The sequence below is a fragment of the Eriocheir sinensis genome, chromosome 57, assembly GCF_024679095.1.
Source record: "Eriocheir sinensis breed Jianghai 21 chromosome 57, ASM2467909v1, whole genome shotgun sequence".
Classification (NCBI taxonomy): Eukaryota; Metazoa; Arthropoda; class Malacostraca; order Decapoda; family Varunidae; genus Eriocheir; species Eriocheir sinensis.
In genome coordinates this window covers 110515-131696 of record NC_066565.1, presented here as the reverse complement: position 1 = coordinate 131696, position 21182 = coordinate 110515, and the positions used below count along the sequence as shown (strand labels likewise).

The following is a 21182-nucleotide window of genomic DNA, read 5'->3' as shown; positions in this document are numbered from 1 at the left end:
CTTTAGTAAAACAATCTTTGAATGCATAATATATAACCTAACCTTTGAATATAGTGCATAATAATAATAATAATAATAATAATAATAATAATAATAATAATAATAATAATAATTGAAAACAGTTCTTTATTATTATTAGATATGTCTTGGATTTTTTTCTTATAGAGTTTCTGATTTGCTTTGGGAATTGATATATTTAAGAACATTGGGAGATGATCTGAGATGGGAAAGTGCAAAATTGTTGGGATGTGAGAGGTATGTTCAAGTAAATTAATGTTAAAATCTCCAATCAGCACGATTTTATTATTTTTTGCTTTCTCTCGTAAAAGTTTGCGTTGGGAGTTTGGTGGTCCAATCCTGTGTGCAATATTAATGTCCGATACACTGATGTTTAGTTTCAGGTGGTCCTTGAATGCGTTCGTGATGACAGTAGGTGGGTTTTCGTGTGGTGTTTCGTCAGGTAATGATGGACCGCTCACAATGATGGTGTCACGACGCTCATATTGGTCGACACCATCTATGCTTGTTTCTAGTTCTTGCACTTTTTCTTTTAACCCAACTATTTCTCCACTTAGCTTTGTTATTTGCGAGTCTTTCTTTATGAGTTCTTCCTTCAGTAATTCAGTTTCGAGTTTCATTTTCTTTGAGATCACAGGAGTAATCATTTTCACTAGGGTTTTTGATTCTTCGGATAGGGAGTCGAGTAGCTGGTTCACCTCCCGATTCTCAGGATCATGGTCGTCACTGCTGGTGCTTGATTGTTGTAGTTGTAGATTTAGTGGCAACTGCTGTTGGTCACTGGAGCGCTGATTAGGATTCTTTGACGCAGCAGAGGCACTGCGAGTGTCAGGCATGGTAGTATCACTTAACAACAGTTGCCTGAAGATCACTAGGTCAGCACATATAACAGTTCTGTCACAAACTTGCAGCACTGGAAATCACAACAGTGTACATGTGTTGTGTGTCATCAGGACGTCATAGTACAGTAGTCACGCCATACACGGCGCAGCCAACATGGACTTAAAGATGTGTAATTTCTGTCAGGATTAGAGGAGGTCGAGAGCCACGTTCGATCGCCACGGTGTCCAAACAGAGAGTGAGGGAGTTAGGAAGGAGAGATTGGAGGAAAGGACAAAAGATTGGAGGGAAGGAGAAAAGATTGGAGGGGTAGAGGGAGTTAGGAAGGAGAGATTGGAGTAAAGGAGAAAAGATTGGAGGGGTAGAGGGAGTTAGGAAGGAGAGATTGGAGGAAAGGAGAAAAGATTGGAGGGAAGGAGAAAAGATTGGAGGGAAAGAAAGATTGGAGGGGTAGAGGGAGTTAGGAAGGAGAGATTGGAGTAAAGGAGAAAAGATTGGAGGGAAGGAGAAAAGATTGGAGGGGTGGAGGGAGTTAGGAAGGAAAGATTGGAGGAAAGGAGAAAAGATTGGAGGGAAGGAAAGATTGGAGGGAGTTAGGAAGGAGAGATTGGAGGAAAGGAGAAAAGATTGGAGGGAAGAAGGAAAGATTGGAGGGAAGGAGGAAAGATTGGAGGGAGTTAGGAAGGAGAGATTGGAGGGAATTGGGGAGAAGAGATTGGAGGGGTGGAGGGAGTTAGGAAGGAGATTGGAGGAAAGGAGGAAAGATTGGAGGGGTGGAGGGAGTTAGGAAGGAGATTGGAGGAAAGGAGGAAAGATTGGAGGGAGTTAGGAAGGAGAGATTGGAGGAAAGGAGGAAAGATTGGAGGGAAGGAGGAAAGATTGGAGGGAGTTAGGAAGGAGATTGGAGGAAAGGAGGAAAGATTGGAGGGAGTTAGGAAGGAGAGTGGAGGAAAGGAGGAAAGATTGGAGGGAAGGAGGAAAGATTGGAGGGAGTTAAGAAGGAGAGATTAGAGGGAATTGGGGAGAAGAGATTGGAGGGGTGGAGGGAGTTAGGAAGGAGATTGGAGGAAAGGAGGAAAGATTGGAGGGAAGGAGGAAAGATTGGAGGGAGTTAGGAAGGAGAGATTGGAGGGAAGGAGGAAAGATTGGAGGGAAGGAGGAAAGATTGGAGGGAGTTAGGAAGGAGAGATTGGAGGAATTGGGAGAAGAGATTGGAGGGGTGGAGGGAGTTAGGAAGGAGATTGGAGGAAAGGAGGAAAGATTGAGGGAAGGAGGAAAGATTGGAGGAGTTAGGAAGGAGAGATTGAGGGAAGGAGGAAAGATTGGAGGGAAGGAGGAAAGATTGGAGGGAGTTAGGAAGGAGATTGGAGGAAAGGAGGAAAGATTGGAGGGAAGGAGGAAAGATTGGAGGGAGTTAGGAAGGAGAGATTGGAGGGAATTGGGGAGAAGAGATTGGAGGGGTGGAGGGAGTTAGGAAGGAGATTGGAGGAAAGGAGGAAAGATTGGAGGGAGTTAGGAAGGAGAGATTGGAGGAAAGGAGGAAAGATTGGAGGGAAGGAGGAAAGATTGGAGGGAGTTAGGAAGGAGATTGGAGGAAAGGAGGAAAGATTGGAGGGAAGGAGGAAAGATTGGAGGGAGTTAGGAAGGAGATTGGAGGAAAGGAGGAAAGATTGGAGGGAGTTAGGAAGGAGAGATTGGAGGGAATTGGGGAGAAGAGATTGGAGGGGTGGAGGGAGTTAGGAAGGAGATTGGAGGAAAGGAGGAAAGATTGGAGGGAAGGAGGAAAGATTGGAGGGAGTTAGGAAGGAGAGATTGAGGAATTGGGAGAAGAGATTGGAGGGGTGGAGGGAGTTAGGAAGGAGATTGGAGGAAAGGAGAAAAGATTGGAGGGGTGGAGGGAATTGGGGAGGAGAGATTGGAGCAATGTTAAGTGAAATTCTGGTGTATAAGCTCTCACAAAATCTGTCACTAGTAAAACTGCACACAATAATTTAATCTTTGCCTCCATGAAATATATTACATAAACAGACAAATATGAAAGCTCACGAGTCAGAATAAGTGACGTCTCCTGCTTGGTGTAGTAGAAATACGCTTACTCAATGAATATGCCAACAGCTACATATGAAAGCATCACAGGACTTAGCACAGGGGGGAGTTTGGAAAAAGTTTGATGTAGTCGGCGCAACATCTGAGGTCACTTGCCGGAGAGAGACAGAAGGGGAAGGAATTATAGGAGAAGGGAACAGACCCCAGGAGACGGGACACAACCCCCGATTAATACCTGGTACTCTGCTGGGTGGACAGGGGCTATGTAGGGTATCGGAAAAGTCACCCAAATTTTTCAACTCCGCCTGGGAATCGAACCCGGGCTCTCTCGGTTGTGAGCCGAGTGTGTTAACCACTGCACCACAGAGCCCCCCTGCAAATATGTGTCCACTGTCAAAGTCTTGTATTGGGAAAGACAGCACTGGATAAGATATTCTACAGATAATAGCAGCTGAAAAGCCTGTCATAGTAGGGATTTGTAGGGTTTCCATGGAGTGTTTCATGGTGATAGCTTAACGTGACTTTTGAACAGGAAAACCCCCCATGAAAAACTGGTCAGTCTTCACTGGGAAGTAGTCGTAATGGAAGTCCATGACTACATGTATGATAATCTTAAAATCTCTAAACATACAGTTCCCTTCACATGCCGTACTGAGCCTTCCCTTAAGGTAGAGCATGGCTGATATTTAGTGAACGGACCAGTGTCACCTGCTACTCCCGATCCCTCACTGTGTGTATCCAAACACCAGAAAGTAATCAAGACCAGGAGAGGGTATTCGCCGGCTGCCTGGGATTGAACCCGCGACGGGAGTCACTCCCTACCGAGTCGGCCAAAGAGGTACTACCCCCCTCACAAAGTGGGTTATGGGAGGCTCGTTCATCAGCAGGCATAGTCGCCGCACTACACCAGAATGTTAGACGCCATGTACCATCTGACGCCCTTCCTCACGTGCCAGAACTATCCGTGGGAATGCCAAAAACTCCTCCCAAAGCCTCGTCAAATGTGTTTCTTTAGGTTCATGGTACAGGGGAAGGGTCACACTACCTCAAGGGTCATAAAACTACCCCAGGACATGCCCAAAAAGCCTTACTTTGAAAGCCTTACAGAAGTGAGTTTGGGCGTTGAAATGTTTAATAATCGGCCCCTTTAACCTAACCTATCCAAGAGCCAGGAAGGAAGGAAGGAAGGAAGGAAGGAAAGAATATTATTTAACACTCACCAATGGAATGTCTGTCTGTCAGTCTTCCTCTTCCTCTTCTTCCTCTTCTTCTTCTTCTTGTCTCTAAAGATAAGTAAGGATATTAGTATACAGTTGATAATTAATTTTTTGAGGTAATTATAAATTCTTTTCAGGCTAAAATTAGAGAGAGAGAGAGAGAGAGAGAGAGAGAGAGAGAGAGAGAGAGAGAGAGAGAGAGAGAGAGAGAGAGAGAGAGAGAGAGAGAGAGAATGAAAACAATTCACACATACAATAGCCCTACAATAATGAGAAAATTTAATCATAACTTTAGTAAAACAATCTTTGAATGCATAATATATAACCTAACCTTTGAATATAGTGCATAATAATAATAATAATAATAATAATAATAATAATAATAATAATAATTGAAAACAGTTCTTTATTATTATTAGATATGTCTTGGATTTTTTTCTTATAGAGTTTCTGATTTGCTTTGGGAATTGATATATTTAAGAACATTGGGAGATGATCTGAGATGGGAAAGTGCAAAATTGTTGGGATGTGAGAGGTATGTTCAAGTAAATTAATGTTAAAATCTCCAATCAGCACGATTTTATTATTTCTTGCTTTCTCTCACAAAAGTTCGTGCAATATGTGTGAGAACTCATCAACTGCAATGTGTTTACTGTTAGGTCTGTAAATCGTGCATAGAAGGAAGCCTAATGAGTTTGTTTTTATCCTAATTGTGTTTATTTCTATATCTTCATTTACTATTGTCAAGTCTTGGATTTCCTGAGAATGTATTAGATTGGACACAAATATTGATACCCCTCCCTGTTTGCGCGTATTTCTGGTTAAATGGTATGAGTGGTATCCTGTAAATTCGTGTAGGTGTTTATTATTGTCTGTAAGCCAGGATTCAGTGGCTGCCAAGATATCAGGTTGTATGTGTAAAGATCTGAGGAGTAGTTGTATATTATCAGATTTTTTTTGTTAATGATCTCGAGTTTGTGCATTATGTTTAAATTATGTGTCTGTTGAGTCTTAATGAGGTTATTATAGGTAACAAGGTCATTATAATTTGATATTGATTCAAAGTCCATGTGGCCGTGTAGTTGATTGATTATCTCCATACTTATGTTATTGGCATGTCTGTGTTCATCATCATAAAAGAGTGTCTCATAGAGATGGGACATAAGATTAATGGAAGAGGAGTCAGAGAAGAGAATGGAAAGAAAGCAGTAAGATACAAGACTAAGTCTAGCTGCGCCGGGTGGCACTGTGAACATGTTGCTTAAGATAAGTAAAAAAAACTTTACAGAAAAGTAATAATGAGTAGAAAGGACAATGACAATCATAATTATAATAAAGCAAAAAATATAACAATAGTCGCAGTAGCCGTTATAGTATCAATGATATTCAACAATATAATAATAATAATAAAATAATAATAATAATATAGTATTACTTGTATAGTATTACTTAGTAGTAGTAGTAGTACCTAGTAGTGGTAATAGTAGTAGTAGTAGTAGTAGTAGTAGTAGTAGTAGTAGTAGCAGTAGTAGAAGTAGTAGCAGTAGTAGAAGTAGTAGTAGTACTTAGTATAGTATTACTTAGTAGTAATATTAGTAGTGATAGTAGTGATAGTAGTAGTAGTAGTAGTAGTAGTAACAGTAAGACTGATAAATAATGAATAGCATTAACAATGGCAATAGTAATAATAATAATCATAGTAATAATAATAATAATAATAGTAATAATAATAATAATAATAATCATAGTAATAATAATAATAATCATAGTAATAATAATAATAATAATAATAATAATAATAATAATAATAATAATTATAATGGTATGAATATTGATGGTGACATTAATATGTAATATGTAATAATGAATATTAATGATGACATTAATAGTAACATTACTATGTAATCTAATGTTAGTAATAAAGTATGGGTGTCATATTGGAGCTTAAAGGTGGATAAAATGATTACTGTAAACTACTGGAATGTGCCTTATGGCATTATGGTGAGGAGACTGAAGCAAAACTAGAGTGACTCAAGACAGGTGTCCTTCATGTCAGGGTACTCATCCAGGAAGGTGATCAGTGTCTGCTGATCAATTATTTCATGCTTGATGGTGGAGTTCCTGAGCCTGACAATTATTTTTCCATCCTTGGTGTGGCATTGCTGGAATTTGTTTCTGTGAGCTCGTCGGATGTTTAACACCTGCTTGAAGAGAAGGAGTCGTTTGGGTGTCAGGCTCTCCTTGATGTACAGTTGAGGCTTCATTTGGATACAAGCCCCAACCAGGTCGTGCTTCAGGGTTCTGCTGCAGAGTTTCACTATGATCGGTCGTTTGCGTTGGGAGTTTGGTGGTCCAATCCTGTGTGCAATATTAATGTCCGATACGCTGATGTTTAATTTCAGGTGGTCCTTGAATGCGTTCGTGATGATGGTAGGTGGGTTTTCGTGTGGTGTTTCGTCAGGTAATGATGGACCGCTCACAAAGATGGTGTCACGACGCTCATATTGGTCGACACCATTTTTGCTTGTTTCTAGTTCTTGCACTTTTTCTTTTAACCCAACTATTTCTCCACTTAGCTTTGTTATTTGCTAGTCTTTCTTTATGAGTTATTCCTTCAGTAATTCATTTTCGAGTTTCATTTTCTTTGAGATCACAGGAGTAATCATTTTCACTAGGGTTTTTGATTCTTCGGATAGGGAGTCGAGTAGCTGGTTCACCTCCCGATTCTCAGGATCATGGTCGTCACTGCTGGTGCTTGATTGTTGTAGTTGTAGATTTAGTGGCAACTGCTGTTGGTCACTGGAGCGCTGATTAGGATTCTTTGACGCAGCAGAGGCACTGCGAGTGTCAGGCATGGTAGTATCACTTAACAACAGTTGCCTGAAGATCACTAGGTCAGCACATATAACAGTTCTGTCACAAACTTGCAGCACTGGAAATCACAACAGTGTACATGTGTTGTGTGTCATCAGGACGTCATAGTACAGTAGTCACGCCATACACGGCGCAGCCAACATGGACTTAAAGATGTGTAATTTCTGTCAGGATTAGAGGAGGTCGAGAGCCACGTTCGATCGCCACGGTGTCCAAACAGAGAGTGAGGGAGTTAGGAAGGAGAGATTGGAGGAAAGGACAAAAGATTGGAGGGAAGGAGAAAAGATTGGAGGGAAGGAAAGATTGGAGGGGTAGAGGGAGTTAGAAAGGAGAGATTGGAGTAAAGGAGAAAAGATTGGAGGGAAGGAGAAAAGATTGGAGGGGTGGAGGAAAGATTGGAGGGGTGGAGGGAGTTAGGAAGGAAAGATTGGAGGAAAGGAGAAAAGATTGGAGGGAAGAAGGAAAGATTGGAGGGAAGGAGGAAAGATTGGAGGGAGTTAGGAAGGAGAGATTGGAGGAAAGGAGAAAAGATTGGAGGGAAGAAGGAAAGATTGGAGGGAAGGAGGAAAGATTGGAGGGAGTTAGGAAGGAGAGATTGGAGGGAATTGGGGAGAAGAGATTGGAGGGGTGGAGGGAGTTAGGAAGGAAAGATTGGAGGAAAGGAGAAAAGATTGGAGGGAAGTAGGAAAGATTGGAGGGAAGGAGGAAAGATTGGAGGGAGTTAGGAAGGAGAGATTGGAGGGAATTGGGGAGAAGAGATTGGAGGGGTGGAGGGAGTTAGGAAGGAGATTGGAGGAAAGGAGGAAAGATTGGAGGGAAGAAGGAAAGATTGGAGGGAAGGAGGAAAGATTGGAGGGAGTTAGGAAGGAGAGATTGGAGGGAATTGGGGAGAAGAGATTGGAGGGGTGGAGGGAGTTAGGAAGGAAAGATTGGAGGAAAGGAGAAAAGATTGGAGGGAAGAAGGAAAGATTGGAGGGAAGGAGGAAAGATTGGAGAGAGTTAGGAAGGAGAGATTGGAGGGAATTGGGGAGAAGAGATTGGAGGGGTGGAGGGAGTTAGGAAGGAAAGATTGGAGGAAAGGAGAAAAGATTGGAGGGAAGAAGGAAAGATTGGAGGGAAGGAGGAAAGACTGGAGGGAGTTAGGAAGGAGAGATTGGCGGGAATTGGGGAGAAGAGATTGGAGGGGTGGAGGGAGTTAGGAAGGAGATTGGAGGAAAGGAGGAAAGATTGGAGGGAGTTAGGAAGGAGAGATTGGAGGAAAGGAGAAAAGATTCACCTGTTAAGTGAAATTCTGGTGTATAAGCTCTCACAAAATCTGTCACTAGTAAAACTGCACACAATAATTTAATCTTTGCCTCCATGAAATATATTACATAAACAGACAAATATGAAAGCTCACGAGTCAGAATAAGTGACGTCACCTGCTTGGTGTAGTAGAAATACGCTTACTCAATGAATATGCCAACAGCTACATATGAAAGCATCACAGGACTTAGCACAGGGGGGAGTTTGGAAAAAGTTTGATGTAGTCGGCGCAACATCTGAGGTCACTTGCCGGAGAGAGACAGAAGGGGAAGGAATTATAGAAGGGAACAGACCCCAGGAGACGGGACACAACCCCCGATTAATACCTGGTAACCACTCACTGCTGGGTGGACAGGGGCGTAGGGTATCGGAAAAGCCGCTCAAATTTTTCCACTCCGCCCAGGAATTGAACCCGGGCTCTCTTGTCGGTGGAAAATGGCAAAATGAGCGTTATGGCGAGTCCATTGGAGGCACCAGCGTACCACCCCATACGAACTCAAAATCTAGACAAATCTGTGTTTCTTTAAGTTCTTGTTACAGAGGAAGGGTCACACTACCACCAGGGTCATTAAACTAGCCCTGGAAATTCCCCAAACTCCTATGAAAGTCTAGACAAATGTGTGTTTCTTTAGGTTCATGGTACAGAGGAAGGGTCACACTACCACCAGGGTCATTAAACTAGCCCTGGAAATGCCCCAAACTCCTATGAAAGTCTAGACAAATGTGTGTTTCTTTAAGTTCTTGGTACAGAGGAAGGGTCACACTACCACCAGGGTCATTAAACTAGCCCTGGAAATGCCCCAAACTCCTATGAAAGTCTAGACAAATGTGTGTTTCTTTAGGTTCATGGTACAGAGGAAGGGTCACACTACCTCCAGAGTCATAAAACTAGCCCTGGAAATGCCCCAAACTCCAATGAAAGTCTTGACAAATGAGTTCCTTTAAATTCTTGGTACAGAGGAAGGGTCACACTACCACCAGGGTCATTAAATTAGCCCTGGAAATGCCTCTCAAAGCTCCTATGAAAACCTCAAATATGTAAACTGCTGAAGGGTTTCAATAATCTGGCTTTTTATCCTAATCTATCCAAGAGACAAGAAGGAATGAATGAATGAAGGAAGGAAGGAAGGAGAGCTCGTTAACCATTTTAGAAAAAATAAATTAACACTCACCAATGGGCTCCTCCTGTGTTCCTCGTCTTCTTCTTCTTTCTCCTCCTCCTCTTCTTCGATTGTTAGTGTCTGCAAATCAAGTTCGGTGTCAATTAACTGTGTAAACATTAACACACTTTTTTTTACAGTAAACAATTCAAGAAAAAAAAAGGAACCAGTAATGAAAAAAAGCCCGTCACTCCAAAAAGATATCATTATAAATTGTGCGCAACAACTTCAGCGTGCGGCGGTGTACCCAGTGCAGTCCAGCCCAGTATCACAAGTCTACAACAAAATGACCTGACCTGTCTCCCAAAACCTAGTCCTGATTTGAGTATGTAATGACCTAGCCACCGTAGTAACCTGTCCCAAACATTCACAACAGCTTTTCAAATGAGCAGAGTGCGGCGTCATTACGTTCAAGGCTTTATTCAGAAGGTAATTCCTAACCTATACAGCACACTTCCCTTCAGTACCAGGAGGCTGCCGTGTCCCCACACGGCACAATGATACGCTGTTTAACCCTTCAACTAACACGCTGTATGTATCCCACCATTGCCTGGAAGAGTGAGCGTAATGGGGGAGGAATGGGCACCTTGGGGAGGGCCTGGACCCCATTAGAGTAAACCCCATTGACTCTACTGTTTGGCAAGTGCAATTTAGCTTATCCGAAGGGTTTGGCGGCCCCAGTCAAGTGCGATATATGAGGTACAGTCAACGTTGCCAGCTTACCATGAACCACCGTGAACATATATCGCATCTTTTTTATTTTTTACTCATAAGTATTGACACAAAAGCATCAATACTTGACACTAATAACATTAACTTTAATTTTAGGGCATTATTGGTGCTTGTACAATAGTTTTAGGGTCTTGAAACAATATATGCAATGATTTGAGTACATGGCAACGCTGGGTACAGTGTTGCTGTGATGGGAACACTGTGGACTTATAATAATGTAATATGGCAGTGTACAATTTAGGACAGTCATGGCACACACCCATTGTAGCTCAAACTCCAACGAACGCCTTGTTAAATGTGTGTTCCAGGAGGGCAATTAGTATGACCTGACCCTCACATCAACTATTACTCCTTTACGATTTAGACTCTTTCAAAGTATATTGGATGACAGATAGATAGATAGATAAGATACATATACAAAAATAAACACATAGATTTACACATAGTTGAAATATACATACATATTAAAAACCAGTGTACAATTTTACCAAATATAGATTATATAGTAGTTAGGAGACCTACCTATATTTATCCTATATTTATCTATTGTACCATTATCTAGCACCTTTAATGAGACCTTGATAACACTCCTCCTGGGAACAGAGAGTGGAAGAAAGATTGGAGGGAGTTAGGAAGGAGAGATTGGAGGAAAGGAGAAAAGATTGGAGGGAAGGAAAGATTGGAGGGGTGGAAACATTGAAACATTTTATTATACTTGCAATTTGTATATACATTGGTTGATATAACATAGATTAGTTGTGCAAGTAGCCCATAGGAAGCTAGAGCTTTTGGGGCAACAATTGGTATGTATTTTTAAATTTTATTGTTTTCTGGACATGTATAGTCTACTAAATTTCTGGCCCAAGTAACATTAGACCAAGTATTCAAAATAATAATCTAACAATATAATATAATGACATAATAATAATGATAATAATAATGGTACACAACAGTTGAAGATAATAGTAATAGTAATAATAATAGTAAAAGTAGTGATAGTGATGATAATAATAATAATAATAATAATAATAATAATAATAATAATAATAATAATGACATTGAATAAGAGATATATGCAGCTTTTATAGTACCGATAGTATATATTTTTTGAGATGATTTTTAAAGGAATTTAGGTTTGGAAGGAGTTTTATGTGTTGAGGTATTGAGTTCCATAGTTTGGGGCCATTGCATGACAGGGAGTGTTGATATAGGGAGTGTGGAGGTACATTCAGATTGTGGCTGGTACGAGTGTGATAGTTATGGTGGGGTTGCAGTCACATAGTATGTTCACTTTTTGTTTTATACATATAAATACCCATATGAAGTTTATTTAAATTGAAAAGTGTTAAAGTATTTGTTTCCGTAAAGAGTGGTAGAGAGTGTGCGTAATATTCGCTGTTTGTAATAATTCTTCTTATTTTCTTTTGTAATCGGAAAAGGGGTAACAGATGGGTTGGGTAAGTATTGCACCAAATGGGTATGCAATAACTTTGAATGGGTTAGACATGAACATCATATATGATTTTCAAAACATGACGAGGCATGTGATCTTTAATTTTATAGAGAAGGGCAACTATTCTAGATAGTTTAAGGCACATATTTGATATATGAGGTTTGAATGTTAGTGAGTCATCAAAAGTGATCCCTAATAGTGTATGCTGGGTTATTCTCTTTATTATACTGAAATTGTAAAATAATGGAGGTAGAGATTGTGTATGTTTGTTGGTGAATAGCATATTTTGATTTACTGTTAATCTATTGCTCACACACCATTTATAGAAGATATCCATTTCCGTATTGGCTTTATGTACCATGGCAGTTGGGTCTGTACTAGTTATATATGGAGTGGAGTCATCGGCAAATAATATAGTCTTACAGTTTTTGAATATATGTGGTAGGTCATTAATGCAAAATGAAAATAGAATTGGACCTAGAACACTTCCCTGTGGTATTCCATATTTAATAAGCCGTGGTGTGGAGGAGTGGTCGAGCAATTTAGTGGATTGAGTTCTGTTTATCAAGTAGTCTTTGAACCAGTCATGAATGATTCCTCTAATGCCGCAATGATATAGTTTTTTTCAATAAAATGTCATGTCGAACAGTGTCAAATGCTTTATGGAAATCTATATAGATACTTAACAGAGAATTTTTTGAACCTGGTGTAGAGTAGATTTTTTCACTTAAATTACTTAAAGCATTAAATGTACTTAACCCTTGTCTGAAACCGTATTGATATGGAGTTATAACTCACTTATTCTCTAGGAAATTTACTAGATTAGCTTTCATTAATTTTTCGAATATTTTTGAAAATACATTTAACAGAGAAATTGGTCTGTAGTTACTTAATAGATCTTTATGGCCCTTTTTATAAATTGGAATAATATTAGCATGTTTTAGACATTCTGGGAGTTTACCATAAAATATAGATTGGTTAAATAGAATTGATAAAGGAATGGCTAGTTGGTATTTGTTGTTTTTTATAAGAGGTACAGAAATTTCATTTATACTGGCTTTTGTGTTTTTTAGGTTGTTAATTATAACGATTACCTCTTGGGGGTCAATATGAGGAGCTGCCATAGATGTTGGATAACTGTTGGGGAGAAAGCTAATAGGGTCAATATTAAATGGTGGAATGTTACTATCTAGGTGAGGTTCACATAGTATTCATTAATGCTTCAGTTATTTCATCTGGACTTGTTAATATTTTGTTGTTATAGGAAATGTAATTTAGATAAGTTCTATTGTGATTGTTTTTTAAATCATTAATAGCTTTCCATATTACTTTTGTATTGTTTTTAAAGCTTGTAAATGTATTCACGTAATATGATTCCTTGGCAGTTCTTATCGTTGTGTTTAGTGTATTTCGATACTTGTTATAATACTCTTCAGATATGGCCCCAATTTTGTAGTCCTTGTACAAATTGTTTTTAGTTTTTATGGATTTTAAGATAGCTTGTGTGATCCAGGGACTATTAAATCGCTTTTCTGATATATGTTTTGTTTTTATAGGAAAGCATTCCTCAAATAGGTCTTGAATATTTTTTATGAATCTAGCACAATTTAAGTTAACATCTTGTACAGATAGATAGTCTTGCCAGCATATAAAGTTTAGTTTAATTGAAAACAGCTCTTTATTATTATTAGATATGTCTTGGATTTTTTTCTTATAGAGTTTCTGATTTGCTTTGGGAATTGATATATTTAAGAACATTGGGAGATGATCTGAGATGGGAAAGTGCAAAATACCTGTTTTTACTTTAATGTTAAAGTTTATGTATATGTAACCCAAAAGTGAGGGCACACCCAGAGATGAGCTGTCAGTGGTAGGTCTAGCAATGAGTGAAGTGAAGTTTAATAGTTGTATAATTGTAAGAAAGTTATTTTGTTGGGATGTGAGAGGTATGTTCAAGTAAATTAATGTTGAAATCTCCAATCAGCACTATTTCATTATTTTTTGCTTTCTCTCGTAAAAGTTTGTGCAATGTGTGTGAGAACTCATCAACTGCAATGTGTTTACTGTTAGGTCTGTAAATCGTGCATAGAAGGAAGCCTAATGAGTTTGTTTTTATCCTAATTGTGTTTATTTCTATATCTTCATTTACTATTGTCAAGTCTGGGATTTCCTGAGAATGTATTAGATTGGACACAAATATTGATACCCCTCCCTGTTTGCGCGTATTTCTGGTTAAATGGTATGAGTGGTATCCTGTAAATTCGTGTAGGTGTTTATTATTGTCTGTAAGCCAGGATTCAGTGGCTGCCAAGATATCAGGTTGTATGTGTAAAGATCTGAGGAGTAGTTGTATATTATCAGATTTTTTTTGTTAATGATCTCGAGTTTGTGCATTATGTTTAAATTATGTGTCTGTTGAGTCTTAATGAGGTTATTATAGGTAACAAGGTCATTACAATCTGATATTGATTCAAAGTCCATGTGGCCGTGTAGTTGATTGATTATCTCCATACTTATGTTATTGGCATGTCTGTGTTCATCATCATAAAAGAGTGTCTCATAGAGATGGGACATAAGATTAATGGAAGAGGAGTCAGAGAAGAGAATGGAAAGAAAGCAGTAAGATACAAGACTAAGTCTAGCCGCGCTGGGTGGCACTGTGAACATGTTGCTTAAGATAAGTAAAAAAACTTTACAGAAAAGTAATAATGAGTAGAAAGGACAATGACAATCATAATTATAATAAAGCAAAAAATAACAATAGTCGCAGTAGCCGTTATAGTATCAATGATATTCAACAATATAATAATAATAATAATAAAATAATAATAATAATAATAATATAGTATTACTTGTATAGTATTACTTAGTAGTAGTAGTAGTAGTACCTACTATACATTTCAGCGGCGGACAAACGCTGTTTTTCGTAAATATCTCCTAAACGAATCGTTGGATCAGTATGATATTTCAGCACACTACAATTATCGTCCGGACCTAATTTATGGCTGACATACCACATTACTATATGTGTTATGGGAGGAGTTTACTCGTGAAAAATAACACAAACCCGACGAGTCATGTTGACGCATTCGAAGGAAAGTGTGCCCCCCGAACACCCTCCCAAACTATTCCTGACCACAACTACTTCTCCCCTTCTCGCTCTCATTATCCCTCCTCTTCTTCTTCTAGCCTCGCCTCCCCTCATCACTCTTGTGTCCCCCCTATTTCCCCACTGTATTATATATTAGAATGTTATGTAGGTGTATATGTATATATATGATTATTAACTAAGAGCATGGTACACTTCCATGGAGTCCAGACGTAGTTCACCTTGATAATTACTGTACAACAGCTCGGGGTGCCACGGCAGTCAATGAGAGATACGCTTCCTCTGCATGTCATAGCCTCGGGATGGGGAAGGGGGATGGTGTGAGTAGGGGGGTGAAGAGGGAAACGAGGAGGGGGATACTGCAATATTGGGGTAGGGAAGGAGTGGTCTGGGGGTTGTTCGGGGCGTTGGTGGAGGGGTTAGACGAGTACCCCACACTCGTCCGATTCTGTATAACACCTTTGATATGATGACTGGATTAGGCTTAATATCAGTCAGTAAACTCCTAACATAACACATATTGCAATATGGTATGTCAGCCACAAATTAGGTCCGGGTGTTAAAGGTAGTGTGCTGAAATATCATACTGATCCAACGATTCGTTTAGGAAATATTTGCGAAAAACAGCGTTTGTCCGCCGCTGAAATGTATAGTGTAATGCGGTATCTAGGGTTTTCCTGGGCAAGGCTCCTAATCCTCGAAGATCTGTTTTTCCCTATTTCTCCTAAATAGTTGGTCAGAAGATATTCACAATCATTGATTTAAGACCTTTATTCTTCCTTCACTTGTGGTAGCGTTGAACTAATTCTCATTCAGATTACATCAGGCAAGAAAAATATCCTTTTGGTAGCGTTGAAGACTTAATTACAGTAGTCAATAATGGCCGAATTAATCCCTTGATCCTCTTAACTCATTCACCAGAATACAATAATGGGCGTTAGGCTTGTTTGGATGTTACACGGGTTTACAGTCTCCTTCACCTAGCGAGGGTTCACTGGGGCTCACATGGGCATAAACAGTGTACATGTGTTGTGTGTCATCAGGACGTCATAGTACAGTAGTCACGCCATACACGGCGCAGCCAACATGGACTTAAAGATGTGTAATTTCTGTCAGGATTAGAGGAGGTCGAGAGCCACGTTCGATCGCCACGGTGTCCAAATAGAGAGTGAGGGAGTTAGGAAGGAGAGATTGGAGGAAAGGAGAAAAGATTGGAGGGAAGGAGGAAAGATTGGAGGGAAGGAAAGATTGGAGGGGTAGAGGGAGTTAGAAAGGAGAGATTGGAGTAAAGGAGAAAAGATTGGAGGGAAGGAGAAAAGATTGGAGGGGTGGAGGAAAGATTGGAGGGGTAGAGGGAGTTAGAAAGGAGAGATTGGAGTAAAGGAGAAAAGATTGGAGGGAAGGAGAAAAGATTGGAGGGGTGGAGGAAAGATTGGAGGGGTAGAGGAGTTAGAAAGGAGAGATTGGAGTAAAGGAGAAAAGATTGGAGGGAAGGAGAAAAGATTGGAGGGGTGGAGGAAAGATTGGAGGGGTGGAGGGAGTTAGGAAGGAAAGATTGGAGGAAAGGAGAAAAGATTGGAGGGAAGAAGGAAAGATTGGAGGGAAGGAGGAAAGATTGGAGGGAGTTAGGAAGGAGAGATTGGAGGAAAGGAGAAAAGATTGGAGGGAAGAAGGAAAGATTGGAGGGAAGGAGGAAAGATTGGAGGGAGCTAGGAAGGAGAGATTGGAGGGAATTGGGGAGAAGAGATTGGAGGGGTGGAGGGAGTTAGGAAGGAGATTGGAGGAAAGGAGGAAAGATTGGAGGGAGTTAGGAAGGAGAGATTGGAGGAAAGGAGAAAAGATTGGAGGGGTGGAGGGAATTGGGGAGGAGAGATTGGAGCAATGTTAAGTGAAATTCTGGTGTATAAGCTCTCACAAAATCTGTCACTAGTAAAACTGCACACAATAATTTAATCTCTGCCTCCATGAAATATATTACATAAACAGACAAATATGAAAGCTCACGAGTCAGAATAAGTGACGTCACCTGCTTGGTGTAGTAGAAATATACTTACTCAATGAATATGCCAACAGCTACATATGAAAGCATCACAGGACTTAGCACAGGGGGGAGTTTGGAAAAAGTTTGATGTAGTCGGCGCAACATCTGAGGTCACTTGCCGGAGAGAGACAGAAGGGGAAGGAATTATAGAAGGGAACAGACCCCAGGAGACGGGACACAACCCCCGATTAATACCTGGTAACCACTCACTGCTGGGTGGACAGGGGCGTAGGGTATCGGAAAAGCCACTCAAATTTTTCCACTCCGCCCAGGAATTGAACCCGGGCTCTCTCGTCGGTGGAAAATGGCAAAATGAGCGTTATGGCGAGTCCATTGGAGGCACCAGCGTACCACCCCATACGAACTCAAAGTCTAGACAAATCTGTGTTTCTTTAAGTTCTTGGTACAGAGGAAGGGTCACACTACCACCAGGGTCATTAAACTAGCCCTGGAAATGCCCCAAACTCCTATGAAAGTCTAGACAAATGTGTGTTTCTTTAGGTTCATGGTACAGAGGAAGGGTCACACTACCTCCAGAGTCATAAAACTAGCCCTGGAAATTCCCCAAACTCCTATGAAAGTCTAGACAAATGTGTGTTTCTTTAGGTTCATGGTACAGAGGAAGGGTCACACTACCTCCAGAGTCATAAAACTAGCCCTGGAAATGCCCCAAACTCCTATGAAAGTCTAGACAAATGTGTGTTTCTTTAGGTTCATGGTACAGAGGAAGGGTCACACTACCTCCAGAGTCATAAAACTACCCCTGGAAATGCCCCAAACTCCTATGAAAGTCTAGACAAATGTGTGTTTCTTTAGGTTCATGGTACAGAGGAAGGGTCACACTACCTCCAGAGTCATAAAACTACCCCTGGAAATGCCCCAAACTCCAATGAAAGTCTTGACAAATGAGTTCCTTTAAATTCTTGGTACAGAGGAAGGGTCACACTACCACCAGGGTCATTAAACTAGCCCTGGAAATGCCTCTCAAAACTCCTATGAAAACCTCAAATATGTAAACTGCTGAAGGATTTAAATAACCTGGCTTTTTATCCTAATCTATCCAAGAGACAAGAAGGAATGAAGGAAGGAAGGAGAGTTTTATGGAAGGAAAATGATTCAACACTCACCAATGTCTGTCTGTCTGTCTGCTGGTCTTCAAAGTCATCCTCCTCTTCCTCTTCATCATCTTCTTTTTCTTCCTCTTCCTTCTCTTGTCTCTATAAGTAAAGTAAGGAGATTAATAAAGTTGATAATTTATTTTTTGTGGTAAATTCTTTTCAGGGTAAAAATACATAAATAGATAGATATTGAGAGAGAGAGAGAGAGAGAGAGAGAGAGAGAGAGAGAGAGAGAGAGAGAGAGAGAGAGAGAGAGAGAGAGAGAGACAGAGAATTAATGAGACAGAGAGAGACAGCGAATTAAAGAGACACAGAGACAGGGAATGAAAGAGACAGAGACACAGAGAATGAAAGAGACAGAGAGAATTAAAGAGATGGAGACAGCGAGAGAATTAAAGAGACAGAGACAGAGAGAATTAAAGAGGTGGAGACAGAGAGAGAATTAAAGAGACAGCAAGACAGAGAGAATTAAAGAGACAGAGACAGAGAGAATGAAAGAGATGGAGACAGAGAGAGAATTAAAGAGACAGCAAGACAGAGAGAATTAAAGAGACAGAGACAGAGAGAATTAAAGAGATGGAGACAGAGAGAGAATTAAAGAGACAGCAAGACAGAGAGAATTAAAGAGACAGAGACAGAGAATTAAAGAGATGGAGACAGAGAGAGAATTAAAGAGACAGCGAGACAGAGAGAATTAAAGAGACAGAGACAGAGAGAATTAAAGAGACAGAGACAGAGAGAATTAAAGAGATGGAGACAGAGAGAATTAAAGAGACAGCGAGACAGAGAGAATTAAAGAGATGGAGACAGAGAGAGAATTAAAGAGACAGCGAGACAGAGAGAATTAAAGAGACAGAGACAGAGACAGAGAGAATTAAAGAGATGGAGACAGAGAGAGAATTAAAGAGACAGCGAGACAGAGAGAATTAAAGAGACAGAGACAGAGAATTAAAGAGACATGGATGATACGTCCAATATGCAGCATTAGTGTGGTCACCTAGATTGAAGAAAGAAATTATAAAGTTGGAAAGAATACAAAGAGCAGCGACTAAATTATCGGAAACTCTGAGAGAACATACTTATGAAGAAAGACTGGAGAAATTGGGACTAACAGCACTGGAGAGAGAGGGGACCTAATACAGGATACAGGAGGGATTGGAGAAATTGGACAGGGAAGACCTAGTGGAACGTGACAGAAGTGTGACAAGAGGCAATGGCAAGAAATTGAAGAAGGGCGACTGTAGGAGAGACATCAAGAAATACAGTTTTCCATACATAACAACATGGAACGGACTTGACGAGGAGACTGTGTGTGCAAAAACGATTCATGAACTGAAAGCCAAACTGGATGATAAGCGTTATGGAGACGGGACAGCACGGGCCTAGTGCAGCTCTTTTCCTGGATTTCACAAATAGGTAAACACACACACACACACACACACACACACACACACACACACACACACACGGTGTATTGTCGGGTAGTCAGTGGTATATTTTCCATAATCACGTGTGTGTCCTTCCCTTCCCTCTCCTCCACAAATCTGTTTCTTTATCATAACTATTATAAGGAAATACAATTCAACACACACACGTCATCTACGAAGAACACAAATTTCTCTGTATGCATACATCTCAAAATGATCAAATAATCTATATTTCTTTATGTGCACCATTTAATTCTGCATGTTTTTATATATAATATATGATGATTATGTTGACTTTATGGCTGAAAACTTGTTATAAACAGAAGCGACATTTGAAATTTGGTGCGCGTGGCCAGCCCGGATATGGCGCCGTTTTGGCCCGGCCATAGTAAAGGGGTTGAGCCTGTGGTGTCTTGTTGGTCAGGCATAAATAAACCAAAAATTGAAAATGGGCAGCTCCTTAGTGCCTCCCTTGAGTGAGAAAGTGCTGGGCCAGCCCCTGCTACCTACTGTGGAATGCTTCTTCATATAAAAATCACGGATCAAACAACAGATAAACATGGACCCTCTTCACATACACAGACAAGCACACAGACTTACACGTATGTACAAGATCACAAACACTCACATTGACATTGACCCACAAACATACCTACACAAGGCAAACAGTCAACGTACTCGTAACACACACATCCATAAATACCAAACATATCACACCAACACTGACGCATACAAGCACTCATACTTTCCACGCACCATACACCACTGGAACAGCCTCCCTCAACAGATTTTAGACTGCGATACAATAGACTCATTCAAAAAACAGATACACACTCACTTGTCACCACAACACACCAACACTAACAATTACACTTGATTCACTTCCCTCCCCTCCACACTCGGCTCCCCCGTCCCCCCAACAGTCAACAAATATGCGTGTTATGCACCATACAGGTGCCCTGCGCATTATTATCCAGATCCAGATCCAGATAAAAATCGTGTGATAAAAATGGCGCAGCTATAAACACTGAACCATAAGTACGAGTGGCTGTTAAACCCAGACGGGCTAGGCACGGGTCATATAGGATGACTGGCAGGAACCAACACTATGACCCACATATTTGTAACAGGTTCACAGCATGGTGTGGTGAATGCTTATGTTGCCTTCCCATGACTGAGCCTTGGGGAGCTTGGCCATTTCCGGGGGGAGTTTTATGACCCCTCTGCCCGGGCTGCCTCTGTACAGTCAATGTGAAAAAAAGACTCATTACAAACCCAATAATCTCCTTTTTTTGCCTTTGAAAAGAGTTTGCATTAAGAGTCTACTGATAGCAGCAAGCTTACTATGAGGGGCCTTGAGCCAGGCAGCGCTTTTGGCAAATATCTTGTAAAGAAACAGCTTGAGCACACCACTGGCACCATTGTGAAGGATTAGGGCGCTCATTTGGGGGATAGTTTTGGGGACACATTAATGGAAACAACATTAATTGAAATGGGGAAATTTGTTTGGGTTTATGATCTTTTGCTTTGGGAACTAAATTCAGGAACAAATTAACCTCATAAACCAAAGTAAGACTGTATGTATGTATGTATGTATATATGTATAGCTATATATATATATATATATATATATATATATATATATATATATATATATATATATATATATATATATATGATATGTGACAACAAATGACTTCCTAACACACACACACACACTCAAACATATACTCATATTCATAGTGTGTAGTTGTATTTACCATAGCTGGGCACGATAACAGAAAACCTTATTCCCGATAACCGATACCTGATAATGGAAAACCTTATCGGTGATAACCGATA

At 40.2% G+C, this 21182-nt stretch overlaps 1 protein-coding gene across 7 annotated transcripts in view; it reads right to left on the bottom strand.

Annotated features, from left to right (window-relative positions):
- LOC126984366 (uncharacterized) overlaps positions 1 to 21182 on the bottom strand; it is a 58785-nt gene that overhangs the window by 12090 nt on the left and 25513 nt on the right. For 6 of the 7 annotated variants that reach the window (XR_007736596.1, XR_007736597.1, XR_007736593.1 and 3 more), the window contains one exon: positions 4125 to 4187. Coding sequence is in view for 1 of the 7 variants with exons in the window: in XM_050837991.1 (XP_050693948.1) it covers positions 4125 to 4187 (63 nt within the window). In the remaining 6 variants the exon portion in view is untranslated. Of the gene's footprint in view, positions 1 to 4124; positions 4188 to 12739; positions 12955 to 21182 lie in introns of those variants that run through there. The other variant, XR_007736598.1, reaches the window with a different exon arrangement.